Source organism: Microcaecilia unicolor, chromosome 1 (genome assembly GCF_901765095.1).
Source record: "Microcaecilia unicolor chromosome 1, aMicUni1.1, whole genome shotgun sequence".
Taxonomy (NCBI): Eukaryota; Metazoa; Chordata; class Amphibia; order Gymnophiona; family Siphonopidae; genus Microcaecilia; species Microcaecilia unicolor.
Genome location: NC_044031.1, coordinates 443030267 through 443057472, shown reverse-complemented (window position 1 = coordinate 443057472; position 27206 = coordinate 443030267). Strand labels below are relative to the sequence as shown.

Below are 27206 nucleotides of genomic sequence, written 5' to 3'. Positions count from 1 at the left end.
TGCCTTTTTGGGTTTTTTTTTTGGTTTATCAACATTATATACATAAAGATGGTTTATAAAATGTCAACACCTACAGAAGGTGACCTCGCCACGAGACAAACGAAAGCGAAGCAAACAAACAGTGGATCCAGAAAACTCCTCTCTCAGATGGTGTTCTTGGACAAGGTCTTTTATTCAAATCAATAAAAATGACCCGACACAAGTCGTGTTTCGGCCTTGACGGCCTGCGTCAGGGGTCTATAAGTAAATACAACAAAGTAAGCAAAAAACATGTTTATATAAGAAATACATATATAAAAACATAAAAAAATACATATATGTATTTCTTATATACACATGTTTTTTGCTTACTTTGTTATAAAATGACCTTTCACATGTTCAGTTATAAGCTTTTAAAAATAGAAATGGTTTAGGCCCCTGTTTAGAAAGATGCACTAGCGGCTGTCAATTCGGTAATGCCACTGGGTTTTGTAAACAAGGGGGGTTAGTGTGCAGCGAGGTTTGGCCAAAAATGTATATATTCAATGTGGAAATTCAACAATTGAATGTACAAGTTATATGCAAATAGGTGGTTTATCTACTGATACCCGCATACGCTCCAGAAGCCAGAATATTAAAAAATATCCCTGGATATTCAGTGCTTCAGCCCAGACAAGGCCCCCACACTGAATATCCAGAGTTAATTCTGCTTGTGGCTGTCGATGTTTAAAAAAAAAACCACTCATCTCCACCAGTTCAATATTTACCCCATTATTCTTTGATAAATGTTATTGTCTAATTTGAATATTTGTACAATTTATCCAATATACAGCCTAGCAATGAAAAAGTAAATTAAATGAGTGATGTATTTGAAAGAATCCAAACTAAAAATATCTCAACTGTTTTAGAATTGGTTATGTTTTTCACACATATACTTTTCATTACATTTGCTAGTGACTACAGAAGCATGTTCATGTTACATCTATACACAAAATGATTAGGCTCAGTGGAGACAATCTTGAAAAAGCTAAGAGAATACCAACATAATATAGTATCTTAATACTGTGTATGAGAAATATGCTAAACTGTTCTGCACAGGAGTGATTCATTTCACAGGGATGACATTCTATGGTTTTGGTCCCATTCTTTCTTTTATGTCTTTATTATTGGTCTTCTTTTCACCATCACTGCTTTTACACTTGCTCCTTCAAGTGTCTCCTATGGAATTGTGAATCCACTACTTCATCTTCATCCACTCTTTCTGGAGAGTCTCTGCTACAGCAGATGGATTGTTGATTGACATTAGGCACCGAGCTGACTTTCTGCACTTCTTTTAATCTGAAAGAGAGAGAGGCACATATTACTTTTAGTAAAATAAAAAATGTCTTTTCTGTACAGTTACAAAAGCACAATACAGAACTTGGGCGCTGAAGTTTACATTAGACTCCTCTCCAGAAGTGGACATACTCTGCAATTTTTGTAGGGAAGTGTACAAGATACATGCTTGTAAATTACAGAATATTCTACAAATTAGAACAGTGCTTACAATAGCATATATTATTTTGCATTTTATTGTGCCATGCATTGTTTGGAATGCTTTTTTACTTTATGGTAACATTTTGCGTATCATTTTCTGCATCTACGATGTTCATTCAAATTAATAAATGCCTATTTACTAAAGCGCATTAACATATTAACCTGTGTTATTTGGCAATTAACACATGTAGCAATCTATGCTAACATAGGAAGTTTTTTTTTTTAATTTAAGAACTATTGAGATTCAACAAACATGATAATAGGTTCGTACAATATCAAGAGGAAAAGTTACAAAACAAATATCACTCTTTCATCAATATAAGAATTGCAATGCTCTCCCATTTATAAAAAGATTTTAACCACTAATTAAGATCTACAACCCACCCATCCCCCCACCCAAAAAAGTATCTTGTATTGCACAGTGGAACCATTCCCCCAACATAAGAACCGTATTAACACATCAGTGGGCATCCACAATCAAATCAAGGGCTGCCAAATCTTTGTCCACTTTGTGCCTCTTCTCCTCCAACAGCTTTCAATATTGTAAATATACTAGAGCTTAGAGTGCCATTTATGATTTGAAGGGACCTATTCAAATTTCCAAGCCCCAACCAGAACCAATTTTGTGACATTTAAACAATGCTTAAGAAGTGCAATCATCTCAATTTAATTTTAGGTGCCTGCAAATTAAGCAAAAAGACATCTGGATCCCACAGTTACTTAGCTTGTCCACCTCTGAAGTTCATACCGGATAGCTTTCCAACAAGCATCGGCTTTAGGTCATCATATATGTCCCTTCCTTCTCCTTAGTTCCTCCAACAGCAAGGCAGCAATTTAGGGAAAGAGTATGTTACACATTTTTTTTGCAAATCTAGTGTCCACAGGCACTTTTGCTAAGGCTGCCTCCATCTGGGTCTGTTCCTGCGCTCATATTACAGGTTTTAAATCTGACTCTGGGAGTTGAGCATTGTCCCCTAATGAGTAGGATTGTAATCCTCATATTATAATCTCAGTTCAACCTCCGAACTTCCCCTATGTGTGTGTTACTGGGCCTCTATCTCTAATAAATCTACATACAGTAGAGTAGCAATTAATCCATTGATTCCCAGAAAAGCCCTCCGCAGTTCTTCCAGGAAGGAGATAGCCCCTGTTAACCTTTCCTTGATCAACTTAGCATTTATCAAGTGTGCCCATTGTCTATATGCATAACAGTGCTACTGTGAGACATGGAAAGTATGGGCCAGACTGTCAAAACTAAAGATATCTTTAAGATGAGACATCTCATAAAACAAGTTTTGGAATCGAAGAATCATCACAACAAGAAGAGGCCAATATGACTTTTGCTGAATAAGAAAACAATCAAAACTTTGGGTGATCTAAAAATATAGGATTCGATATTCAAAGTGATTTAAATGATTGGGGTTGAAACTTTATCAGACAGATATAAAACAGCTAACCATTAATTATACACTCAACATCAACAATTACATGAAAGACTGAAAAGAGAGGAACTTCTGTTCCGAACATGTCCCCGCCATTTGCTTCTGGGATGATCAGAAACTTTTACTAAAGGGCATTAAGTCCTAATGCACACTTAGCACATCAAAACAGGTATTTTGCCTGTTAACATGTGCTAACTTGCACGTTAATTATTTTTTTCAAATATTTTTTTAAGGGGGTGAGTCATGGATGTAGAATGGGCATGGAAGTGTTAACTAGCTAACACATTTGCATTATAGGGCTGAAAAAAATTATCGCTAAGCCCTATTCTATAAACGGTGCTCCAAGTTGGGCACCGTTTATAGAATAGCGCTTAGCACCCAGATGCGAGCCAAGATTTACACCAACTGAAACCTGGTGTAAATCCCCAAGTTCAAATTCTTAGATTGCCCATGCCCCACCAGTGCCCCCCTTGGCCACACCCCGTCTTCAGATCCATGCACAAGAATTTACATGTTCATCTTTATAGAATAGCGCCTAGCAAGGTGCGTGTGTATATCCTAATTGTAGCCAATTAGCGTCAATAATTGCTTATTAGTGCCCATTTATTGCCACTAATTGGCTAGTTATTCAATTAAATTGTGCATGCAAAGTAGGCACATACCCAAATTTCTGTGCACCAGTTTGAGCATCATATAAGGAATCCAGGCGTTACTGACTAACGAGAATGTGGGAGCCCTCAGCACCTCTCTAAAAGGTGTTGTGTGCTTCTACATTAACTTTTTACAGGTAACACATGCTATAGCAAATTTTAGCACACATCGTGAAACAAATATTTTAAAATACCTTAAATTGTGCTGTATTGAATTAGGGCTTAGCACACAAGGAAGTCCCACGTTAAGACATGCTAAGTCCAGATCTAATACCCTTTAGTAAAAGGGTCCCTAGGTCTCATTGCATAAAATGGGACTTATGCTAAAATTGCATGAGTTGTGGTAAAATAACCAGTCTTAACAGCAGCTCACATTGATAACTTTCTCCCAAAATGTGAAATGTGAGTTGAGGAGAAGGAGGTTCCTTAGTATGCTCTAGATCTTTTATTTACTGACATGGAGGATTGTACAATGGAGGATCTATCTTATCCATTAGGGTTATCAGTCTGTCAAGATCCTATTAAGTGTACTGGGGAGGGGCATATTGGACTGTTGTGCTACAGCCAACAATGTGCATTAACAATGTTGATACTAACTTTGCTGGGAAAGGATATTTTATAATTGCGTACCTAAAAAATGTGAATAATGTCTCTCTTATGCTTATATAAAGGCAATAGAAATATGGGAGATCACTATGAAGTCAAAGCAAACATGAAGGAGCATTTTCAAAAGAACGTCTAAGTCACAATTGGGATATCCTGCTCATACCGTCCCAAAAAATTAAATAAATATGCCTATCTCACAGTTATTTTCAAACAAGAAAAACGTCAGGATTTTCTGTTCGAAAATATGTGAGAATGATGTTCTTGCACTGCAAACATAAAAAATGAACAGCTATTTTCCAAAATGAAACCTCCAAAATATGAATTCTAAAAATACAGGCACAAAAATGTCTGCCTGGCCTCATTTGTACAAAAATGGTCACACAGACATAGGTTCCTGAAGAGCAGATGGGCAGCCTAGTGGTCAGTGTAATGGGCTTTAAACAACAGGACCCAGGTACAAACCCCATCCTAATTCCATTATGTTCCCTCAGGGAATGGATAAAAACCTATTATACCTATAGGTATACCAGTACAATAGCCATCATGCTTGCAGGTGTCTTATAAATTCAGGTACAGTAGGTATTTCTATTTTCCAGGAGGGCTCACATATTTGTATAGAAATAAAAAGAGTTAAAGTGGGAGTTACACCTGGGTCCCATTGTTCAAAGTCCACTGCACTGACCATAGGCTACTCCTTGCACTTGCTTGCTGCTCTATTAGGAATGGCCATTATACCTGAAGTTGTCATAGACCCTGGTATCCTCTGTAATTTTCACTTCTTTGGGGGGGGGGGATTAATAACTAGGGGATTATGAAGGGGTCATGTCTTAATCCCTCCAGTGGTCAGGTGCTCAATCAGAGTACCCTTTTGTACCCTGGACATGATGAAACAGGTCTAGATAAAAAATGTCCTTTATTGCTGTTCCATTATTGCCAAAAGTCATCCTAATTTTGGGCCTGCCCTAGTCCCACCCAAAACATACCTCCAACATGCCCCCTTTCGAGATGTATATATGCTTTTAAATGAGCACCTTAGTCTAAGTAGGTTTGCTATGAAATATAGTAAAATATAATTTTCCAAAAAAGATACATTTGTACAGGCTATTATATCCAAACCTTAATGGAATCGTGATGTTCCAAAAAAAAATCTTTCTAAAAATACACACAACCAAATCAGTCATATAAAACATGTGGAATTATACAAAAATAATTCCTCCCTTATATTCTTCTGTAAAATTCTTCCTTTCCCACCACCTCCCATATGCTCTATTCCTCACTCCTCCCAGCAGCCTTTCCCCACGTGTGATCCTGGAAAAAGCTTGGTATATTACTAATCATTTGACTCTCTAAGAAATTACTGAAAATTCAGTTCCAGTCTCCCTGGTACTACTTAACCTTGCCTGTGACAGAGAAGTAATTAATAAATGCATATCTGATGTGTAAGGTTCTTCTTTATTAATAGCTCAGCTAGCTAGTCATGGATATTACTATGGATACATTTGAAAACAATAATCAGAAGTTTAAGTTTCATTCACTGGGTAAACTGGTAAGCCAAAGAAGAGATGAAAAGCTTTATTCTGTACAACTTGTAAGCATTCTAAGGACACCCCTTGAAGAATCCAATGTAATGAATTGCAATTTAAAGGGCCCTTTTACAAAGGTGCGTAGATACCTATGTGCATCCAATGCATGTCAAATTGGCACTACCACCCAGCTACCACATACCTTGGGCAGTAATTCCATTTTTGGAATGCCCAAACACACGGTAGAAAATATTTTCTGTGTTCTACTGCATGGCACTTACCCGGTGGTAATCATCAGTTGACGCTTGCTGGACGTCTACTGCCTGGTTAGCGCGTGAGACCTTACCGCTAAGTCAATGGGTGGAGGTAAGGTCTCAGGCTGAAAATGGACGCATGCTGGTTTTCATTTTGCTGTATGTCCATTTTCTTGACCAGGACAAGCTTGAAAGTTACCGGCCAGTATCCAACATCCCATTTCTAGGGAAACTTATAGAACAAACAGTCTGTGTTCAACTTAATGATTGGCTAGAAGAGAGAAACTGGCTAGATCTATGTCAATCTGGAATCAGACCCAGTTATGGAACAGAAACGGTTCTCGTATCCCTACTAGATCTTCACAGAAACCAAGACAGGGGATTGGCCTCGGTGTTAGTACTGCTAGATTTCTCAGCAGCTTTTGACACTGTAGATCATGATATCATGCTAGCACGACTGAATAAAACAGCTCTCAATGGAACAGTACTTGCCTGGTTCAGATCCTATCAGAAAGGCAACAATTCATAATGTTTGGCAGCAACTCATCACCACCATGGACACCGACCTGCGGGGTACCACAAGGATTGATACTGTCACCTATTCTGTTCAATATCTACCTCAAGCCACTAGCTGAGCTGATTCAGTCACAGGACACTCAGGAGCTTATTTTCGAAAGAGAAGGACGCCCATCTTCCGACATAAATCTGAAGATGGACATCCTTTTCAGAGAAACGGCCAAATCGGTATAATCAAAACTCAATTTAGGATGTCTTCAACTGCCTCCATCGCAAGGACGGCCAAAGTTCAAGGGGGCATGTCGGAGACGTAGCGAAGGTGGGACTTGGGTGTGCCTAACACTTGGACATCCTTCACCCATAATCGAAAAAAAACAAGGACGTCCTTGACGAACACTTGGGCGTTTTTACCTGGTCGTATTTTTCTTACGACTAAGACATAAAAAGGTGCCCAAAATGACCATTGGGGGAAATTGGGGATGACCTCCCCTTACTCCCCCAGTGGTCACTAACCCCCTCCCACCCTCAAAAACCATCTTTAAAAATATTCATTGCCAGCCTCAGATGTCATACTCAGGTCCATGACAGCAGTTTACAGGTCCCTGGAGCAGTTTTAGTGGGTACGGCAGTGCCTGCACATGACCCTAACAAGACCACACCCCCTTTAGTGATCCACAAATTAGAATTTATGTGGACCACTTTACAGAATATGCTTAGAAAATTGCATGTGTAAATTCTAATCAGCACCAATTAGTGCTAATAATTGTTTGTTATTGGCTAATTATCAGTGCTGATTAGCTTGTTAAACAATTAAGTTGTGCGTGCAAATCGACTTTGAATGCAGATGTGCAATTGTAGTCTTTGTTTATAGAATCTCTGGGATATTTATTTCTAACATTATTTATCTGCATCTATGAACAATCTATCTTTAATTAGGGGCATGAATGGGAAACAATGCATTTCTAGTTATGTGGGGCAAATGTGTTATGCTATTTATATTATTGTCCTGTTCTATGTATATCCTTTGTATTTCCTTTAAAATCAGTGGGAAGGGCATAAGAACATAAGAGTAGCCATGGAGGGGCATAATTGAACGAAAACGTCTATCTCCATGGGCGTTTATCTCCGAGAACGGGTCCATGAAGGGGCGGACCGAACCGTATTTTCGATAAAAATAGACGTCCATGTTTTATTCGACAATTTGTGAGCTGGGCGTTTTTGTTTTTCAGTGATAATGGAAAATGAAAGCGCCCAGCTCAAAAATGAATAAATCCATGGCATTTGTTCGTGGGAGGGGCCAGGAGTCGTAGTGCACTGGTCCCCCTCACATGCCAGGACACCAACCGGGCACCCTAGGGGGCACTTTTACAAAAAAAAAAAAAAAAAAAAGGTAAAAGAGCTCCCAGGTGCATAGCACCCTTCCCTTGGGTGTTGAGCCCCCCAAATCCCCCTCAAAACCCACCGCCCACAAGTCTACACCATTACTATAGCCCTAAGGGGTGAAGGGGGGCACCTACATGTGGGTACAGTGGGTTTGGGGGGCGGTTTGAAGGGATTCCATTTATCAGCACAAGTGTAACAGGTGGGGGGGGGATGGGCCTGGGTCCACCTGCCTGAAGTCCACTGCACCCCCTAACAACTGCTCCAGGGACCTGCTTACTGCTGCCAGGGAGGTGGGTATGACATTTGAGGGTGAAAATAAAAAGTTGTGAAACATCATTTTTTGTGGTGGGAGGGGGTTAGTGACCACTGGGGGAGTCAGGGGAGGTCATCCCCGATTCCCTCTGGGGGAAATCTGGTCATTTAGGGCACTTTTTGGGGCCTTATTCGTGAAAAAACAGGGTCCAGGAAAAGTGCCCTAAATTCTAGCTACAAACGCATACTTTTTTTCCATTATCGGCGAAAGGCGCCCATCTCTCCTCGGCCGATAACCACGCCCCAGTCCCACCTTCACCACACCTCCGACACACCCCCGTCAACTTTGTATGCTTCCGCGATGGAGTGCAGTTGAAAACGTCCAAAATCGGCTTTCCATTATACCGATTTATTTGTTTTTGTGAGATAAACGTCTATCTCCCGATTTGGGTCGAAATCTAGGCGTTTTTCTCTTTCAATTATAAGGTGGATAGTGGGTCAAACCAATGGTCCATCTAGTCCAGTATCCTGCTTCCAACAGTGGCTAATTCAGGTCACAAGTACCTGGCAGAAACCCAATTAGTAGCAACATTCCATGCTAACTATCCAGACTCTAGTGGCAGACCAATGAGGCCCCCCATTTCATGACACTGCTTCAGGAACCTGTTGCTGCTGGTACCATACACGTCTGAAGGATTTTATGTGACTGGCCTCCCTTGACCTCAGGCACTTGCTGCATCCACTAGGCCATTTCTCCACTCTCTTGCCCACTGTATTCTGCATCTCTCCTAAGCATGCTTGACATGTGCCATGAGCATATGACTTCTATAGGCAAGCTATTTTATTCAGCCACTAATATTTCTGTAAAGCAGTATGTCTTTGTTTTTCTAATTCTCCTTCCTTAAAACATTCATAGATTCTTGCCCTTTTATTTATTTTACTATAGAAATTGCTGTACACTTTAGGGGTAATTCTCTATAAGTCACCTAAAGTTAGACACCAAGATGATTCATGCTAAGCTCAAATTCTATATTGTACAAGTTCTGTTACAGAATACTAGTGTAAGACTGCAGTTATGCACCTAACCTTAAGTGCAAGCACTTCTGCTAGTTTAATGGATGGAATAAATGCTCATACCTAAATGCTGTCAGTTAGGTGCATAACCAATAGTATTCTATAACCTGCATGAAAAGTGCAATGCATGCCCCTGACTAGCTCATGCTCCTCCCAGGTCTACACCCTCTTGCAGTTGTATGCTATGGATTTTGCATGCTCAATTTGTAGAATACCGACTAAGGGCAATTACATGCATAATCATGGCTTTTTTTGAGGGGGTACTTGGGGGTACTGAGTACCAGCACCTTTTCTATTGTCTGCTAAAATTGACTCATGGTCCCCAAGTTTTAATGAAAGAGCTCAGGCTCTACACAACAATTCTGCCTTGTCATAGATTCTGTGATTGGTTGCAGGGGTACTGGCTATTGTGGGGTGGGTCCCTCAGTGATCACCCCACCCTTAAAGAATGGCCTAGCATTTGAGTACTGGCACCTTTTTCACTAGAAAAAATGCACTGTGCATAATTGCAAATTAGTGCCAATTAACACCAATTATTTGTTGCTAATACAAATCAGCATTTAATTTATCAATTAAGTTACACACATAACTGGCACTATCCTCTAACTTGCACATACAACTTTGAGCACTACGGGGTATATTTTATAAGTAGTGCCTAAAAACTGGTGCTGAAAAGTTAACATACTTCACACAATTCTATAAAGAGCAGGACTTTTCTTGAGGGGGTACTGAGTACTGGCACCTTTTCTATTGTCTGCTAAAACTGACCCATGATCCCCAAGTTTTAATGAAGGAGCTCAGGCTCTACACACCAATTGTGCCTTGTCATAGATTCTGTTACTGGTTGAAGGGGATCTAGCTATTTTAGGGTGGGTCCCTCAATGATCACCACATCCCTGAAGGGTGACCTGGCATTTGAGTACCAGAACCTTTTTTGCTACAAACAATGCACTCATAAAGAGTATGCGTCCTTTACAGAATTGTGTTTAGGCATAAACTTTGCCTAACTGTAGGCGCCTCCTATGAGCAGGCTTAAATACAGGTGCCTACAATTAGGTGAAGTTTGGCCATATTCTATATCAGCACACATAACATTTGGAAATGCCCCCAACTCCCCTAGCCATGCCCCCAAATATATATACACATATGATTTACGCACACATTGTTATAGAATACGCTATGCACATAAATTCTAATTATTGTCAATTAGTGCTGATAATTGGTTATCACCCAATTATCAGCACTGATTGGCTCGTTAATTAAGTTACGTGTTTTAAATTGAGTGGATATGATTGAGCGGGTGGAGGTGAATCACTCATAAAGTACAAAGACCAGGGGACACTCAATGAAATTGCATGGGAATACTTCTAAAACAAATAGGAAAATACATTTTACCACTCAAAGAATAGTTAAGCTCTGGAATTCGCTGTCGGAGGATGTGGTAACAGTGGTTAGAGTATCTGGGTTTAAAAAAGGTTTGGACAAGTTCCTGCAGGAAAAGTCCATAGACTGTTATTGAGATGGACATGAGGGAAGCCACTGCTTGTCCTAGGATTGGTAGCCCTGAATGTTGCTACTAATTGGGTTTCTGCCAGGTAATTGTGACCTGGATTGACCACTGCTAGAAGTAGGATACTGGGCTACATGAACCATTGATCTGACCCAGTATGACAATTCTTATGTTCTTATGTTATCTTAGTGACATATATAAAATTTGGCCCTAAGCGTCTAATTGTGTGCGCAACTTTATAGAATTAGGGTTGTTGTATTTTTTTTTTCTAGATTGACGTTTGCTAATCATTTAAATGTTTCTTGCATACCTTTCATTTCCTCTAGAAAGTGTGTTTCAGTTTCTCTGTCTGTCTTGTAAAGTTTGTATTTCAGAAGTTTAGAAATGATTATTAGTAGTAGAAATGTACTATTTTGTAGCCCTTTTCTGAACTGTTTTCATCCTTTCAATGTCAGTAAACATAAATATATTGCCTTTAAAACTGAACATAATACTCAAAATGGGAATCTCAATAGGAACCTAAACTAGAGGCTTATGATACCTTTCCTTATGTGCCCATTTCCATTCTGCTTTATTACCCTGACTGGTAACCTTCAGTGCATCTGAGTAGATTAATTCTAGGTACTTTTTCTTTATAGCTGATGCCAGTTCTTGTCTTCCTAACCCTTCAGTGGCTAATATGTTTTTGTCCCCTGGATATCAAATTTTGTACTGTTTTTACACTGAGCGTAGCTTCCAGACCCAGTGGCTATGCTTTCTGTTTCTCAAGGCATCTTTCATTTCTTCTAACCACAGCTAGTGTGCCTACTTCATTGCAGACTTTAGAGCTGTCTATAAACAGGAATGTTTTTTCTCTCGTTCCTCATCAATATCACTCATAAAAAGGCTGCTGTACTAAAGTGTGAAGTGGATTTCATAGAGAAAAGAGCACAGAATGTCTAAAAATGTGGAAATATGCCAACATTTTTATTTTTCTGTCTATTTTCTATATGAAGCCACCTTTAGTGAAGTCACTTTGTAAAAAATGGGCTTCACATAGTACATTGTGCACGTGGTGAGCAAACTACAGATATTTATTCAAATTCCCATTAATGAACTCATATAGCAGAATATATTGCAAAAGAGCTCATTGATGGGGAAATGTATGAAAAAGGTATAAGAAAAAGGGCTTTTGGGTCTATTTTCACAAAACTCCTTACATCTCAAAGAGGTGAAGTTGGCTTTTGATTGGCTGCTCTGGAACACCTCATCATGTGGCTGCCTGTTTTTAAAGTGGCTGCTGGTCCCAAGAGACCTTACATTCCTGGTGAAGTAATGGTCTTATTATACCCCCTAGCACTCATAGGTCTTCTATTTTGCTAAAAGGCTGCACCCCTACTCCTCAAAATACTGTAGACTTGGAACCTCCACCTCAGTGGCAAAGCCACAGGGGGCCTTGGGATCCTGCTCCTCCCAATTTGGGCTCTTGTCTCCCTCCTCCCCCCCCCCCCCGAAATCAAAAGTGCTGCCTGTTTTTTGTGAAACTGTATACAAACTGAGCATGTGCAGGGGGCAGACCTTCTTCATGCATGTTCAGTTTCACAAAAATCAAGCATGTGCGGGGGGGGGGGGGGGGGGAGCTTGGTAGCGGCCCAGGAAAAGTGCTGGTAACTGCCAGGCTTTGGATGTAGGAGGGCTTCACTGTTGGGGTTTGGGGAACCTATCTCAGGTATGTGGTGTTACGGGGGGTGGGGGGGAGGGAGAGAGAGGCAGGTGTTGTAAAAATATTTACTTCCCCCATTTAGGGCTCAGCCTCCAATATCGGAGGTCTGACCGCACTTGCTCCATCTATACCACAGACTCCCTGACTCTCCCAAAGGGTATAGGGCTCAATATTCTGCCAGCAGTGATCAGCGTTTTACTGACTGCCACTGGCATCAGACCCAGAAATTCAATGCCAGGCCATGTCCAGGTTTCTGGAGCTTGCTAACACATAACCAGTTAGTGCGATATTTAGCACTTTACTGGCTATGGGTTACCAGATAATGATAGGACTGACTTTTATGCATTCCTGTTTATGTAGTTAACCTGGCTGGATATTGGCACTTAACCCATTAGTGCCCAATGTTCCCATAATAAGCCATATGGGAACAAATTGATTTGTTCCCATATGGGAAGACTGGGTACTAATGGGTTAATAGGACAATTGCCGACTCTGCCCTGAAATGCTTCCAAATTAGTTGGTTTTCAGTTCAGCACTAATTCCAGGATTCTATATAGCATGACATAAGTTGCATGCACAAATCCAGTTGTAGTCTGGATTTGCATGCATAACGTAGGGCCTTGTTTACAAAGAGGGGCATTTTTGAAAGGGATGTCCATAAATGAAACAGGTAGGGGGGAGGGGGTATGGGCCTGGATCAGCCTGTCTTAAGTGCACTGCAGTACCCACTAAAACTGTTCCAGGGACCTGCATGCGCTGTCATGGACCTGAGTATGACATTTGAGGTTGGCATAGAGGCTGGCAAACATATTTTTAAAGATGTTTTTTCAGGGTGGGAGGGGGTTAGTGACCACTGGCGGAGTAACGGGAGGTCATCCCCGATTCTCTCCGGTGGTCATCTGGTCATTTCGGCACCTTTTTGTGCTTTAGTCGTAAGAAAAACAGGTCCGGTGTCAGGTTCTCAGGTTCAGAGCCCGCGGGGCCGGGCTCTGGAGCAAACATGAGCCCTTGGGCTGCTGCCGAGGAGCGACAGCAGCAGGCAAAACCCACCAACCAACACTGGGTAAGCACACCGGCAGGGACTGCAGGCACTGCCCAGCGAACCGGAACACATGGATTGGAATCCCCCGGACTGGAGGACACAGGACTGGAACACTGGACTGCAATCCCCCTGACTGGAGGACACAGGACTGGAACACACACCGGACCGGAACACACTGGACTGGAGCGCACCAGACTGGAACACACACCGGACCGGAACACACTGGACTGGAGCACAGCTTCAGCTGCGCTTAGCTACTAAGCCCCCAGGAGTTGAGCTCCTGGGTTCGAGTAGCCGGCAGGACTTACTGGATACCGGATGACACAGGGACCAGGACTGGAAACAGAAGTGCTCCTAAACCTAAACTGATCTACGTGCTCCCAAGCCCTAAACCAGCAGGAGTGTTCCTAACAGTAAACTGACAAAAGGACTTCCTAAGCCCTATACTAAACAGGAGCCCCTAAGCCCTGCTCAAGAAAGGGACTTCCTAAGCCCTAAACTAACAGAGCAGGGAACTAAACACAAAGCTAACACAGGTGCTACTAAGCACCAAGCTACAAGCAGAGCTTTACACTAATAAGCTAAACACAAAACTAACCAGCTACCTAAGCACTGCTCTAGCAAGCTAGATACAACTAACAAGGTGCTTCCTAAGCACTACTCTGGCAAGCAACCAGAAGAGCTCCTAGCACTAAAAGGGAAGACAGGGGAGGCACAAGGAAAAAGCAGGGAAGCTAACATATAAGCCAAAAGTGCTTCTAAAGCACCACACCAACAGCAAAGACTGCAATGCTCCCAATAGCACAAACACCAGAAGTACTTCTAACAGCAAACTCTGCAGGGTTCCTAACAACACCAAACCCTGAAGTACTTCTATCAGCAACAGAGCTTCCAAAGCCCTACACACAGCAATGCTTCCAAAACCAAGAGGGAAAAGCAGGAAAGCTAAACACACAGTCACCAGTGCACACTGCACTAACACTAACCTGGCCCTTAGCAAAAGCAAGCAGGGAAACTAGACACAAAGTCAGAAGTGCACACTGCACCACCCTACCTAAAGCAAATACCACTGTTGCAAAGGCTCTGAAGGAAACAATACCACTTCCTTATCAAGGCCCACCCTGATGATGTCACACTCCCTAGACCTAGGCAAAAGCACACTGACCCAGAGAGCACACTGAAACCCATAGAGGCCCAACCCACACCAATGCAACACCGTGAAGCACTTGAAGCCAGTACACCCAAAGAGAGGTAGAGCTAACTCAGTCCACCCACACAGCTGTAGTAAAATAAAACAATTAACCCCATGCTGCTGGAAGCTGCCAGCACAGAGAGACAGAGCCAGCTCAGAAAGGACAGAGAAAAGAAACAGAAGCCAGCTAAGAAGCTGACCCCCAGGAAAGAGGTAAGTTTGAGAGGGGTTCTGACCCCAATCAAAACAGCCGGGTGAAAACGTCCAAGTGTTGTTCGTCAGGGACATCCTTGTTTTTTTCGATTATGGGTCAAAGACATCCAAGTATTAGGCACGCCCAAGGCCCACCTTCACTACGCCTCTGACATGCCCCCTTGAATTTTGAACGTCCTTCCGACGGACTGCAGTTGGAGACGTCCTAAATCGAGTTTTGATTATACCGATTTGGACACCCTGGGAGAAGGACGTCCATCTTCCGATTTATGTCAAAGATGGACGCCCTTCTCTTTCAAAAATGAGACCAAAAGGCACACTTTTTAGTGCTCAATAAATATTAGCGCATGCGAACTGTGTAGACATCCATAGCGCACCTTTGTAAACAGAGCCCTTAATTGCTTAACAAGCCAAATCAGTGCTGATAATTGCTACTTAGCAAGCAATTGACACTAATTGTCATTAATTAGAATTTACCCGCAGAATTATCTAAGCAGATTCTATAACATGATGCACATAAATTCTAAGTCACAAAGTTGAATAGGGTGCATGGCCATAGGTGCTTAATAGGCGGGGCATGGGTGTTTCTAAAATCTATGTGCGTGGTTATAGAATATACCCAGTCCATGTGTAATTTAGGTGTTTGCATCTATACCAAGTTTTACTTGGCATAACTGTCCATGACTAAATTTAGTTGTGTGGAGGAGTACTCGGCATATTCCATAAACCATGTGGAAATGTAGGCTTATTCTATAAAGTACGCCTACATTTAGACATACTTTATGAAATACACCTAGGCATATTTCATTTTGGCACCAATTTTTTAGGTGTCATATATAGAATCTATTCCTAAACGGTTATTTTTAGCAGCACTAACCGGTTAAGCCCGAACCATATCTGCCACTCCATGCAGGTTATACTCCTTCATGATTAAACAATGGTGTCACAAACAGGCAGTCAGCAATTTACCACCACCATGCCAGGAAGTTATATATAATGTTATCTGGGAACACAATAGCCCTTATTTTAGATGCACTCCCACATCTAAATAGCAGAGAGACTGGTCTGAGCAGGACAACATAGAGAATCCACCATAGACGGTCGGTAGCCCAACTGTTTGGGGAGGCTAAAGGGGGCGGAGCTTACCTCCATACGCTCAGTGGCAGCGACGTCAATGAAGAAAAAGACTACAGGCTCGCCGCCAGCTTCTCCCTTCTCTCTGCACACAGTGTCCCGTGATGCATTTCCTGTTTCCGTGAGAGCAGAGAGAAGGGAGAAGCTGGCGGCGAGCCTGTAGTCTTTTTCTTCATTGACGTCGCTGCCACGGAAATAAAAGATGAAAATGCGCGGGGCGGGAGGGTGGGCTCCACAACAAGCGGAAGTCGATGATTCGGCTGGGGAGGCTTAGCCTCCCCAAGCCTCTTATACAGGACGCCTATGGAATCCACGTCTTCTTTGTGAAACCTAGACATTGGAATTTACACTTGTGGTAAGGGCAGCTGTAAACCCTGATGCACGTGATAGTCTCTGTGATGATAGCCCCCCTATCCCTGGACATTAGACACACTTTCTTCATTAGTGAGTACTAGATCCAGCATTGCAACTTCCCTCATTGGTTCTATCACATTTGTCTGAGCAGACCGTTTTGGAAAGCATCCATTATTTCTCTACTTCTTTTTGATTCTGCAGATGGGACTTTTTAAAGCTTCAAGACACACAGTTTCTCAGCAAATCAATAGTCAATTATCCTGCTTAGAGGGAGCTTCTGCTATCAGCTTTTGCTCAGATAGAAAGAGGCTACTGTCCACTTAAACCCTGATCAGTGGGCTGGGAAGGAATATTCATTGGCACTTAACCAGGCATGGTTGCTAGCAACTCTTCTGACTGCTGCAGCAGCACTGTATATTAATTGCCAGGGTGGTCCTTGCGTGGACTCACGGAAGACCTGGAAGATATGCAGGCTCTGACAATATTCAGTTATGATGCCTGTTCACCTAATCGGACACTGCAGCACAAAAAGTGGACCTACCTTTGTCCAGTTAGGTATTTGTGTGCTGGTACTGAAAATCAGCCAGCACTGCAATAATTTACAGGTCTGCTGAGGACCTGGATATTTAATGCCAATGCTGTTGAATATAAGGTGTAATTCGACTACAGTATCAGCAACTTTTTAAATGCTGTTTGCCATAGACTGAATATCACCCAGTAAATATCTGGAGGCTTCTCCAGTGTAGATGTCATGAATGTCCATATCCATATGGCAATTATCAGGAAAAAGAATTGAGTAGGATTGGAGATAGCTAAGAAGAAACTACTAGTTAGCTAGGAAGAAGCTATTTTTAAAGAACTCTTGCTACTCACCTCAGGTATACCAAAGAGCTCTAGATGACGTACAAGACTTACGCCTATGTTTATTAAGCGGCGCTATGAGCGCATTAGCATTAACGTGTGTAAATGGTTTACACGCATTAAACACTAATGAGTCCATGGAAATATATAGGCGCATTAGCGTTTAACGTGCCTTAAATTTACAGGTGCGTTAAAAACGCTAACACACCTTAGTAAGCATACCCCTTATAAAATAATGTTCCTTAGTTATCTGAGTCAAAAATGGAACTTTTCTTGTCACAATAGTAAATGTACGTTTGGCAAAAAATACAAACAAATCCTTGCAAAGTAAGAACCTTATCCTGATTTTCAAACATGGTGGTGAATGTATCATGACATGTCATCAATTCTGCTTTAGATCAGAAAATTCTAAAGGGAGATGTGAAGCTATCCGTCAATGACCTGAAGTTGAACTAAGAATTGGTCATAGGGATGTGCAGTCATTAGCATGTATTTGGTTTAACTTAACTTGCATTAAACTATAAATTAATATTTGTAAAGCCAATTAATGTTTTTAAAAAAGTTTTAATATGTGTTAACATTTTATTAACACAAAAGTATGAAGTAAGTAAAAAAGGAAGTCTAAAAATCAGGGAAAAGGACCAAAAATGACCTGAAATTAATCCAGTCAATATTCAAAATGTTTTTAATCCTGCCCACTTAAATCACGCTCTATGGGCCAGCCACCGATATGTGGCAGTTAACCAAGCAGTGCTGCTCAATATTGTCTAAGAGCTGTCATTTTTGAAGTGGTCTGGAGAGGGGTGGAATCATGTGTTGTTCTAACAATTTTCCATCTGATGGCAAACTGTTTGAATACCTTAAGAACATAAGAATAGTCATACTGGGTCAGACCAATAGTCCATCTAGCCCAGTATCCTGCTTCCAACCATGGCCAATCCAGGCTTTGCTTTTTTATTTGATTTACTGAGGAATCATCAATTAGGTTTATCTTCCATTTTTACTTTTTACTCTTAACTGTAAGTATCAGAGGTAACTAGGTATAAGTAGTCCAATTTTAAAATTAGGCTCATATTGAAAAAGCTTTAAAATTAAACATTGAAATATTAAGGACACAAATAACAAACCAAATCATAATAAAAAATTGATAAAAACAAATGGTATCCTTGACAGGGAAGAGGTAATTCTATAAATGGGCACCCACATTTCAACGCCACATTTGTGAGTGAGTGTACAGAATATCTGTACCCTCACAGGCCCACATATATAATTGGCAGCAAAACAGTTATGCACGCCTAACAGAACAGCGCTTAATTGACACAGGACTAGATTCTATATATGGTGCCTGAAAGGTCAGCACAAAAAATATTTCTACCTAGGCATATTCTGTAAACCAAGCTTAGATGTAGTGATGTTTACAGAATACACCTAGCGGCCATGCCGAACTATGTGCATCCATTTACACCAAGTAAAACTTGGTGTAAATACCGGAACCTAAGTTAGGCATGGAGCAGGTGTATTCTAAAACCATATGCGCAGATTTTCGGAATGCCCACTGCCAACTCATTCCACGTCCATGGCTATGCCTCTTTTGGCAGTGTATGTTAGAATTTAGGCACACCACTTTGCAGAAAACACCTAGCAAGCTATGCAAGTAAATTCTAGTTAATGCTAATTAATATCAATAATTGCTTAGAGGAAATTATCGACGCTGATTGGCTTGTTACGTAATAAAATTGCATGTGCAAATTCAGTAATGACCAGATTTACATGCACAATTTTGATCATGCTATATAGAATCTAGGAGGCATTCACATGGGCAATGCTGCCACTTAAATGTACTAATTACAGAATACTGTAAGTTGTGCATACTCTTGCCACATTTAGGTGCCCACAGTTACATCAGATATTCTATAATGGTATCTGGGTACCCAGGTGTTGATATAGAATAGGCTTTTACCACACAGCACTAGGGTGCCTAAAAGGAGGCATCCATTTTTTACCATTACCTCTACAATATGTATGGAAATTATGATATGCAATGTAAACTGTATAGGACAACAGCAATATACGAACTGTAAGAGACAAAAATGCTGTACTATGTTACTATCCTGCTTATAATCGAATGAGAAAAACGCCCAAGTTCCGACCTAAATCGGGAGATGGACGTTTATCTCACAAAACGAATAAAGCGGTATAATCGAAAGCCGATTTTTGGACGTTTTCAACTGCAATCCGTCGCGGATGCGGACAAAGTTGATGGGGGCGTGTCAGAGGTGTGGCGGAGGCGGAACTGGGGCGTGGTTATCTGCCGAACAGAGATGGGCGCATTTCACCGATAATGGGAAAAAAGTATGCGTTTTTAGCTAGAATTTAGGACACTTTTCCTGGACCCTGTTTTTTCACGAATAAGGCCCCAGAAAGTGCCCTAAATGACCAGATGACCACTGGAGGGAATCGGGGATGACCTCCCCTGACTCCCCCAGTGGTCACTAACCCCCTCCCAGCACAAAAAATGAAGTTTCTCAACTTTTTATTTTCACCCTCAAATGTCATACCCAGCTCCCTGATAGCAGTATGCAGGTCACTGGAGGAGTTGTTAGGGGGTGCAGTGGACTTCAGGCAGGTGGACCCAGGCCCATCCCCCCTACCTGTTACAATTGTGCTGCTTAATGCTTATTAGTCGTCCAACCCCCCCAAACCCACTGTACCCACATGTAGGTGCCCCCCTTCACCCCTTAGGGCTATAGTAATGGTGTAGACTTGTGGGCAGTGGGATTTGAGGGGGATTTGGGGGGCTCAACACACAAGGGAAGGGTGCTATGCACCTGGGAGCTCTTTTACCTGCTTTTTTGTTTTTGTAAAAGTGCCCCCTAGGGTGCCCGGTTGGTGTCCTGGCATGTGAGGGGGACCAGTGCACTACGAATCCTGGCCCCTCCCACGAACAAATGCCTTGGATTTATTCGTTTTTGAGCTGGGCGCTTTCATTTTCCATAACATTGACATTCGCACTTCAGTCAGTCCTTTCAACACACTCTACTAGTAACTCAAATAACACCATAACACTTTCTTTGGAATAAAATTTGGCTGCAGCTTTATTCACCAAACATCAGTAAATATCGCAACATCACCTAACATTGTCTTTGTAACATCAAAATCTTTTAAACCCATTTAATTGCCCATAGCGGTTCACTATTGCTAAGCCATTCGGTAACGAAACTGGCTCACTTCACCCACATTATCCCCCTTCTCCCCATGTGACTTACGGTGCCGTCAAGCCACATCTTACTCGTGGCGGTGCCGCCCCCGAGTTCTTTTCATTCCATCTTTCCCAATATTCCTTTAACCGCCTCTGGTGCCTTTTAACCCCTCAAACAGGCACCCTTTATAAAGCTGCTACCATTCCCAACTACCCCAGACCCCCCTCTAACCTCTCCCCTTTGCGCAAACTCGCACCCTTTCTATACACCCTTCCAAAGCATACATCGGGCGGGCTGGGAAGGGTCGTCAAAACTCCCCTCAATCCACCCTCACCCTCTCCTACCCTCCCACAGAATACTTTGAGCGCCAAACTTCTTTTCTTATCTCCTCCTCTCTCTCTTCCCATCCAATCCCCTTCCTTCCTTTCCATCCAATCTCCTCTTTTCCCTTCTGTTGCTAACCTGCCTACCCTCATCTGACCTGCCCCACCCCCACTCCTTCCCTTTATTTCTCATCTCTCCCTCCATACTTGACTGACTTTTGCCTTCAGTCAATGTTATTACCCTCACAGCTTAGGCTGTGAGGGCTCCCTAACATTGACATTCGCACTTCAGTCAGTCCTTTCAACACACTCTACTAGTAACTCAAATAACACCATAACACTTTCTTTGGAATAAAATTTGGCTGCAGCTTTATTCACCAAACATCAGTAAATATCGCAACATCACCTAACATTGTCTTTGTAACATCAAAATCTTTTAAACCCATTTAATTGCCCATAGCGGTTCACTATTGCTAAGCCATTCGGTAACGAAACTGGCTCACTTCACCCACATTATCCCCCTTCTCCCCATGTGACTTACGGTGCCGTCAAGCCACATCTTACTCGTGGCGGTGCCGCCCCCGAGTTCTTTTCATTCCATCTTTCCCAATATTCCTTTAACCGCCTCTGGTGCCTTTTAACCCCTCAAACAGGCCACAAGCGGTGACAGATTCCATCTTGTCACCGCTCCCCCACCATATAAGCTGCAGCCAAATCCTTTGTTAAACAATCCTCCAAGAGATCCTGGAGTGTACTCAAAAATATATCCATCCCAATTTCTGAAAGATGAACTCCATCTTTCCTATATAATCCTGCGCAATCCGCAGAAATTAACTCATGCACTAACACCAAACCCCCCATTCTTCCCAGAAATTTAGACACTTCCCCATTCACTCTACGCCGCAAACGCTCAACACCCTTAGGATTGTGAGCCCCCCTCCACACTCGCCTGGGAATTATATGTGACCATACAATCATCGCCTCTGGGAAATAACCCTTCACATCTAATAATTCTTTTTTCATAACCCGAATTAAATCAACTCCCTTGATGTTACATAAATCATTACCCCCCAAATGAATACAAATTAAAACTGGTGATGAAAATCTCCGGGCTTGTAGCAATGCTGGCACCAACTGCTTCCACATCATGCCTCGTATGGTCAACCATCGAATCCTAATACCGAATTCCACGAGTCCCAAGTTGGGTCCCCACTTGGACTCCCGAGCATGCTTGTGGGCCCAGAAGACATATGAATGGCCACAAATCCACACACAAATGTCAGGAGGCAATCCATCTGCAAAATAAACTAAAACAGTTAACAAGCAATATTCACTTTCGCTTCACGAATATATCCTTTATATCGGCTAGAACGCCACCGCCCCAAACGCTGTATCAAAGCTCCCGACCCCCCTGCATGAGCTGCATTAGAAGCCGCTCCAATTCTAAATGAATGCGTTCCATACTCCTCAGGCTCTAAACCCATCTGTCTGAGACCCTTTTTGAGCACAGCTGCAAACTGATACCTAGTCAATGGGATACCATTTTTATGTACCAACCACACCTCCCCACCCACAGGCCTTATCCCATTATAATCCACTGCACATTGCACCGGACAGAATTCCAAACCCTTACCTGCCCTCAATATAATCCACATGCCCTTACCAGCCTGATCAGTTTTTGACTTACGTAAATACAAACGCAACACTCCCTTCTCTACAATCACATCTCTGTTCTGCAAACCCTCAACACCCTTTGCCCTCTTCGAGGAAACCACCAATTCCCCCACTCTGCAAGCAGCAAAGAAAGCCACCACAAACGCCACTTGAAACAACCTTACTTCGTATTCCGAGAAACAAATCCTCGGCAAAACTTTACACAACTGCACAACCTGCACATAGAACAGTGGCAGCCTCACCCTCTCCATGCGTGAACTCTTTTTCTTCCTTGAATAACCGCACAATAATTTGCGGACCAAAAAAGTTCCGGCGGGATCATTCCAACCCAGCAATTTTGCAACAAATGCTAACGCGGCAATCGCCTGGGAAACCATCCCAAACGACCATTCTCTTTTTTCCGCAAAAGCAATAAATCTAACCACTCTCTCTTCTCCAATCGGAAAAACCAAATCCCAATCTTGTTCTTCCAAAAAGGTTAAGAATCTACGCCAACCAACTCCATACGCCTTCCACGTATTTGTAGCTAGCGCCCTCATCAGCAGCGACTCACAACCTCTCGAAAATTGAGCCACAAATCTTCGGACATCTGTGTAGGCTCCCAATCGGCTGACGGGGCCAAAGCTCTGAATCGATGTAGCTGCAAACGAGATAAAGAATCAGCAATCTCATTTGACACACCAGGCACATGCCTAGCAGTTAACCATACATTCAACTGTAAACATTTTAACACTATTAACCGCAGCAGCTCTATCAACAGTGGACAACGCGAATATTGCTTATTGATGGCCCATACCACTGACATATTGTCTGAATAGACAGCAATCCTCCTATTCTTTAATCTCCGATCCCAAAGACACAGTGCCACCCAAATCGGAAATAATTCCAACAGGGCTATATTTGCACACCATCCCATCTCTCTCCACCATTGTGGCCAGACCTCCGCACACCATGCACCTCCAAAGTAAATCCCAAATCCTATCTCCCCCGATGCATCAGTAAATAATTGCAAATCCACATTAGACACTACTACCTCCTGCCAGATACATATGCCATTAAATACCGACAAAAACTTTCTCCACAACTGCAAATCCGCCCTCACCGCTTGTGTCAAACGCACCTTAAAATGCTTCCGCCTCAGCCCCACTGACAACAAAGCTAACCGTCTGGAAAATACTCTACCCATGGGAATCACCCTTGTGGCAAAATTAAAATGCCCCAATAAGCACTGAATCTCCTTCAAAGTCACTTTATTCTTAGTATATACCCGATCAATCTCCTCCCATAACGCAATAATCTTTTTGCTGGGCAAACGCGACTCCATCCTCACGGAGTCTAGTTCGATTCCCAAAAACACCAACTGAGTGACTGGGCCTTCACTTTTTTCCACTGCCAAAGGTACACCCATCTCCTTTGCCACTGTACCAAATGCCGACATCAAAGCCGCACACTGATCCGAATTCGCTGGACCAACAAAAAGAAAATCATCTAGATAATGCACCATAGCATCCGAACCACTAACCTGTTGCACCACCCACTGTAAAAATGTAGCAAAGGCTTCAAAATAATTACAAGAAATTGAACACCCCATAGGCAAACATTTGTCAAAATAAAACTTGCCTGCAAATTTAAACCCCAGCAACTTGAACGCCGTCGGGTGCACTGGGAGCAAACGAAAAGCTGCCTCAATATCTGCTTTCCCCATCAACGCCCCCTGTCCCATCCTCCTCAACAACTCCACCGCCCGTTCAAAACTTGCATATTGCACCGAACAAAATTCCGGATCAATAAAAGTATTGACCCCATAACCCTCCGGATAAGACAAATTATGAATCAACCGGAAGGAACCTGGTTCTTTCTTCGGTATCACACCCAATGGAGATATAATCAAATCCTGAATTGGCGGGTCCGCAAAGGGTCCTGCAATCCTACCAAGACTCAACTCCTTCCCCAACTTTTTCTTAACCACCTCCGCATGCTGCACCACCGATACCGCATTTTCACCATTATGCACCAACAGTGGTCCTTCATACGGTATTGGAAAACCTTCAGAAAACCCAACCCAGAGCAAATATGCCTCTCCACCAAGTGGATACCGGCGCAACCAGGTTTCCAAAACCAACAGGTTAATGGGAGAAGGGGCCTTGCCAGCCCAAACCGGGCCCGCTCGGAATTCCTCCTCGACCCAACCTCCCCCTACCTGCGAATCCTCCTCTGTTACATTTAAACGCCGGGTGAAGTCCCTGACATATGGCGCAACAATGCTTAAATCTGCAGGCAGCCCGAGTACATCTTCCTGCATTAAATTGGAAACACGTATTACTGGGAACACTCCCCCTACTTCCGAAGCCACTCGACCCCAATCCTCCTCCTCCTGCCGAACCAACATTACCTGTTCGCACCACTCCCGCTCCCCCGGCAAACCCAATTGAGCCACTACCATACCCGGGCACTCCGGCAGAGGCTCCCATACGAAAGGGGGCATTAACCGTAGGGGTAAAATTTGCAATCCACAAATCCACATCACGTACACCCCAATTCTCAGACTTGTCCCTCGCTAAACTCCGTCTAAACTGCTCGTCATAATTGACCCACCCCCACCCCCCATACATTCTATATGCCCTTAATATTAAATCACAATATCTCAATAAACCTGAATACAACTCCGGCTTCCTAGCTCCCAGCACACTAGCAAAAACATGAAAACTCAACAACCAATTCATAATCGTCTTCGCTACCCTCCCTTTCTTCTTTTTACCCTCCTCTTTCCCCCCATCCTTCCCCGCATTACCATCCCTATCCTGGGCTAGCAATGCAAATAAATCAATAAATTTACCCCTTAAAATTCGCTGTCTCCACTTCACCGTGATATAACTATCCAACGGTGCTATATTGCATAATGTATGCCCCAGCCTCGAACTGGCACACACACCTGGAATCTGCGTATTCTCCACACCCGATACCCCTATTCCCATACCCTCTTCCTCATTTTCAGAAGAAGATGAAGACGACCCCGAAGAATCCCATGAATCTGACGATTCCCAAACTTGCAACGGGTCACCACTCCCTCCTTTCCTTTCCCTTTTTTCACGCTCTAATCTCTTTACTACATGACATAAATTCCGCAAGAATTTTTTATTCTTCAACTTCTTCCTCAAACCCCGACCATGCACCTTTTTGTTCTGACCACTCCTTTCCCGAATCCCCTCCCGCAACTGCCCTCCCTCCCTTCCCCTTTCATACATATCTGCGCTGACATCTGTCAACTCACCAACAGCTCTTCCTGTAGAAGGCCCCTCTAGCGGATCTTCACCAGCTCCATCACCATCTGGCCCCTCATCCCGCCGCTGCACACCACTGCTCATTCCTGTTCCTGCTGGATTGCCCATTGCCATCAATTCAGCTCGCTCTTGCCCTATGTTCCAGCCCACTTGACACCCCGTTTCCACCAACAATCGACCCCGGTCTCCTATTACACTTTCTCCATCTCTCCCCATAAGTATACCCCTCCCCCCCGACTCTGCACCTTCCAAACAATTTTTTCTCTTCCCCACAACTTTTCCCCCACTCTTTGCCACTTTTTTGTGCCCCATTTACACAAATACTCCCAAAATATTGCAGTCACTCCCACTTCACTGCACCACATACACTCTACCCCAACAGCCCACACCAGCCTTCCCCAATAAACAATTCTCCCACTCACAAACTCCTACCTCCCCAAAACAAATGCCTTCCCTTCGTTTATTTATTTATTACCCACAAACCCTCTTCTCCCTTCACAATTACCCCATATATGCATCCCCCACAATTCTGTCTCCTTTCCCTCCGTTATCTATTACAAACGCCGCCGCTACAGCTCCTCCTCCCCCGATAAACGCTTCTCCACTTCCGCTTCCAACATCAGCAACTTCCACTCAAACACCCCCAAAACACAACACTCACCCCGAACAGATTCCGCTCCCCTCCGCCTGCCTGTTCCGCGTCACTCCTGCTGTCTCTGCCGTCTTAAATCTGCCTCTCTGCAGCGCACTTTACCGCCGGTTCCTCAATTATTCAGACCTCCCGCTCCACAGCCGACGAAACCGGAAGTGACCTCGCGCCTCAGCAAAAAACTACCGACAACTCTCCGCCGCTCTACATCAGGCACTCCCGGTAAGTACTTCCAATTCCTTCACCCTAAATCGTCAAAACTCCCCTCAATCCACCCTCACCCTCTCCTACCCTCCCACAGAATACTTTGAGCGCCAAACTTCTTTTCTTATCTCCTCCTCTCTCTCTTCCCATCCAATCCCCTTCCTTCCTTTCCATCCAATCTCCTCTTTTCCCTTCTGTTGCTAACCTGCCTACCCTCATCTGACCTGCCCCACCCCCACTCCTTCCCTTTATTTCTCATCTCTCCCTCCATACTTGACTGACTTTTGCCTTCAGTCAATGTTATTACCCTCACAGCTTAGGCTGTGAGGGCTCCCTTATCGCTGAAAAACAAAAACGCCCAGCTCACACATTGTTGAATAAAACATGGGCGTCTATTTTTTCCCAAAATACGGTTCGGTCTGCCCCTTCACGGACCCGTTCTTGGAGATAAACGCCCATGGAGATAGGCGTTTTCGTTCAATTATGCCCCTCTATGTTTATCAAGCATACTATATGCTCTTAATGGAGCAAAATGTGTACATTTATTATATTGGAGATACTTGAAATGATTCTCCTTTTCCAACAATAAATAAGTAGGAATGGAATTGGAACACACTGTGGTCATCTCATTCTGATTGTATAAAGACAAATC

At 43.0% G+C, this 27206-nt stretch overlaps 1 protein-coding gene across 2 annotated transcripts in view; it reads right to left on the bottom strand.

The window, feature by feature from the left end:
• Positions 1 to 356: 356 nt before the first annotated feature.
• Positions 357 to 27206, bottom strand: part of CCDC102B (coiled-coil domain containing 102B) — a 567471-nt gene continuing 540621 nt past the window's right edge. For both annotated transcript variants that reach the window (XM_030212667.1, XM_030212657.1), the window contains one exon: positions 357 to 1317. In XM_030212667.1, coding sequence (XP_030068527.1) covers positions 1173 to 1317 — 145 coding nt within the window. In that variant the 3' untranslated portion in view covers positions 357 to 1172. The remainder of the gene's footprint in view (positions 1318 to 27206) is intronic.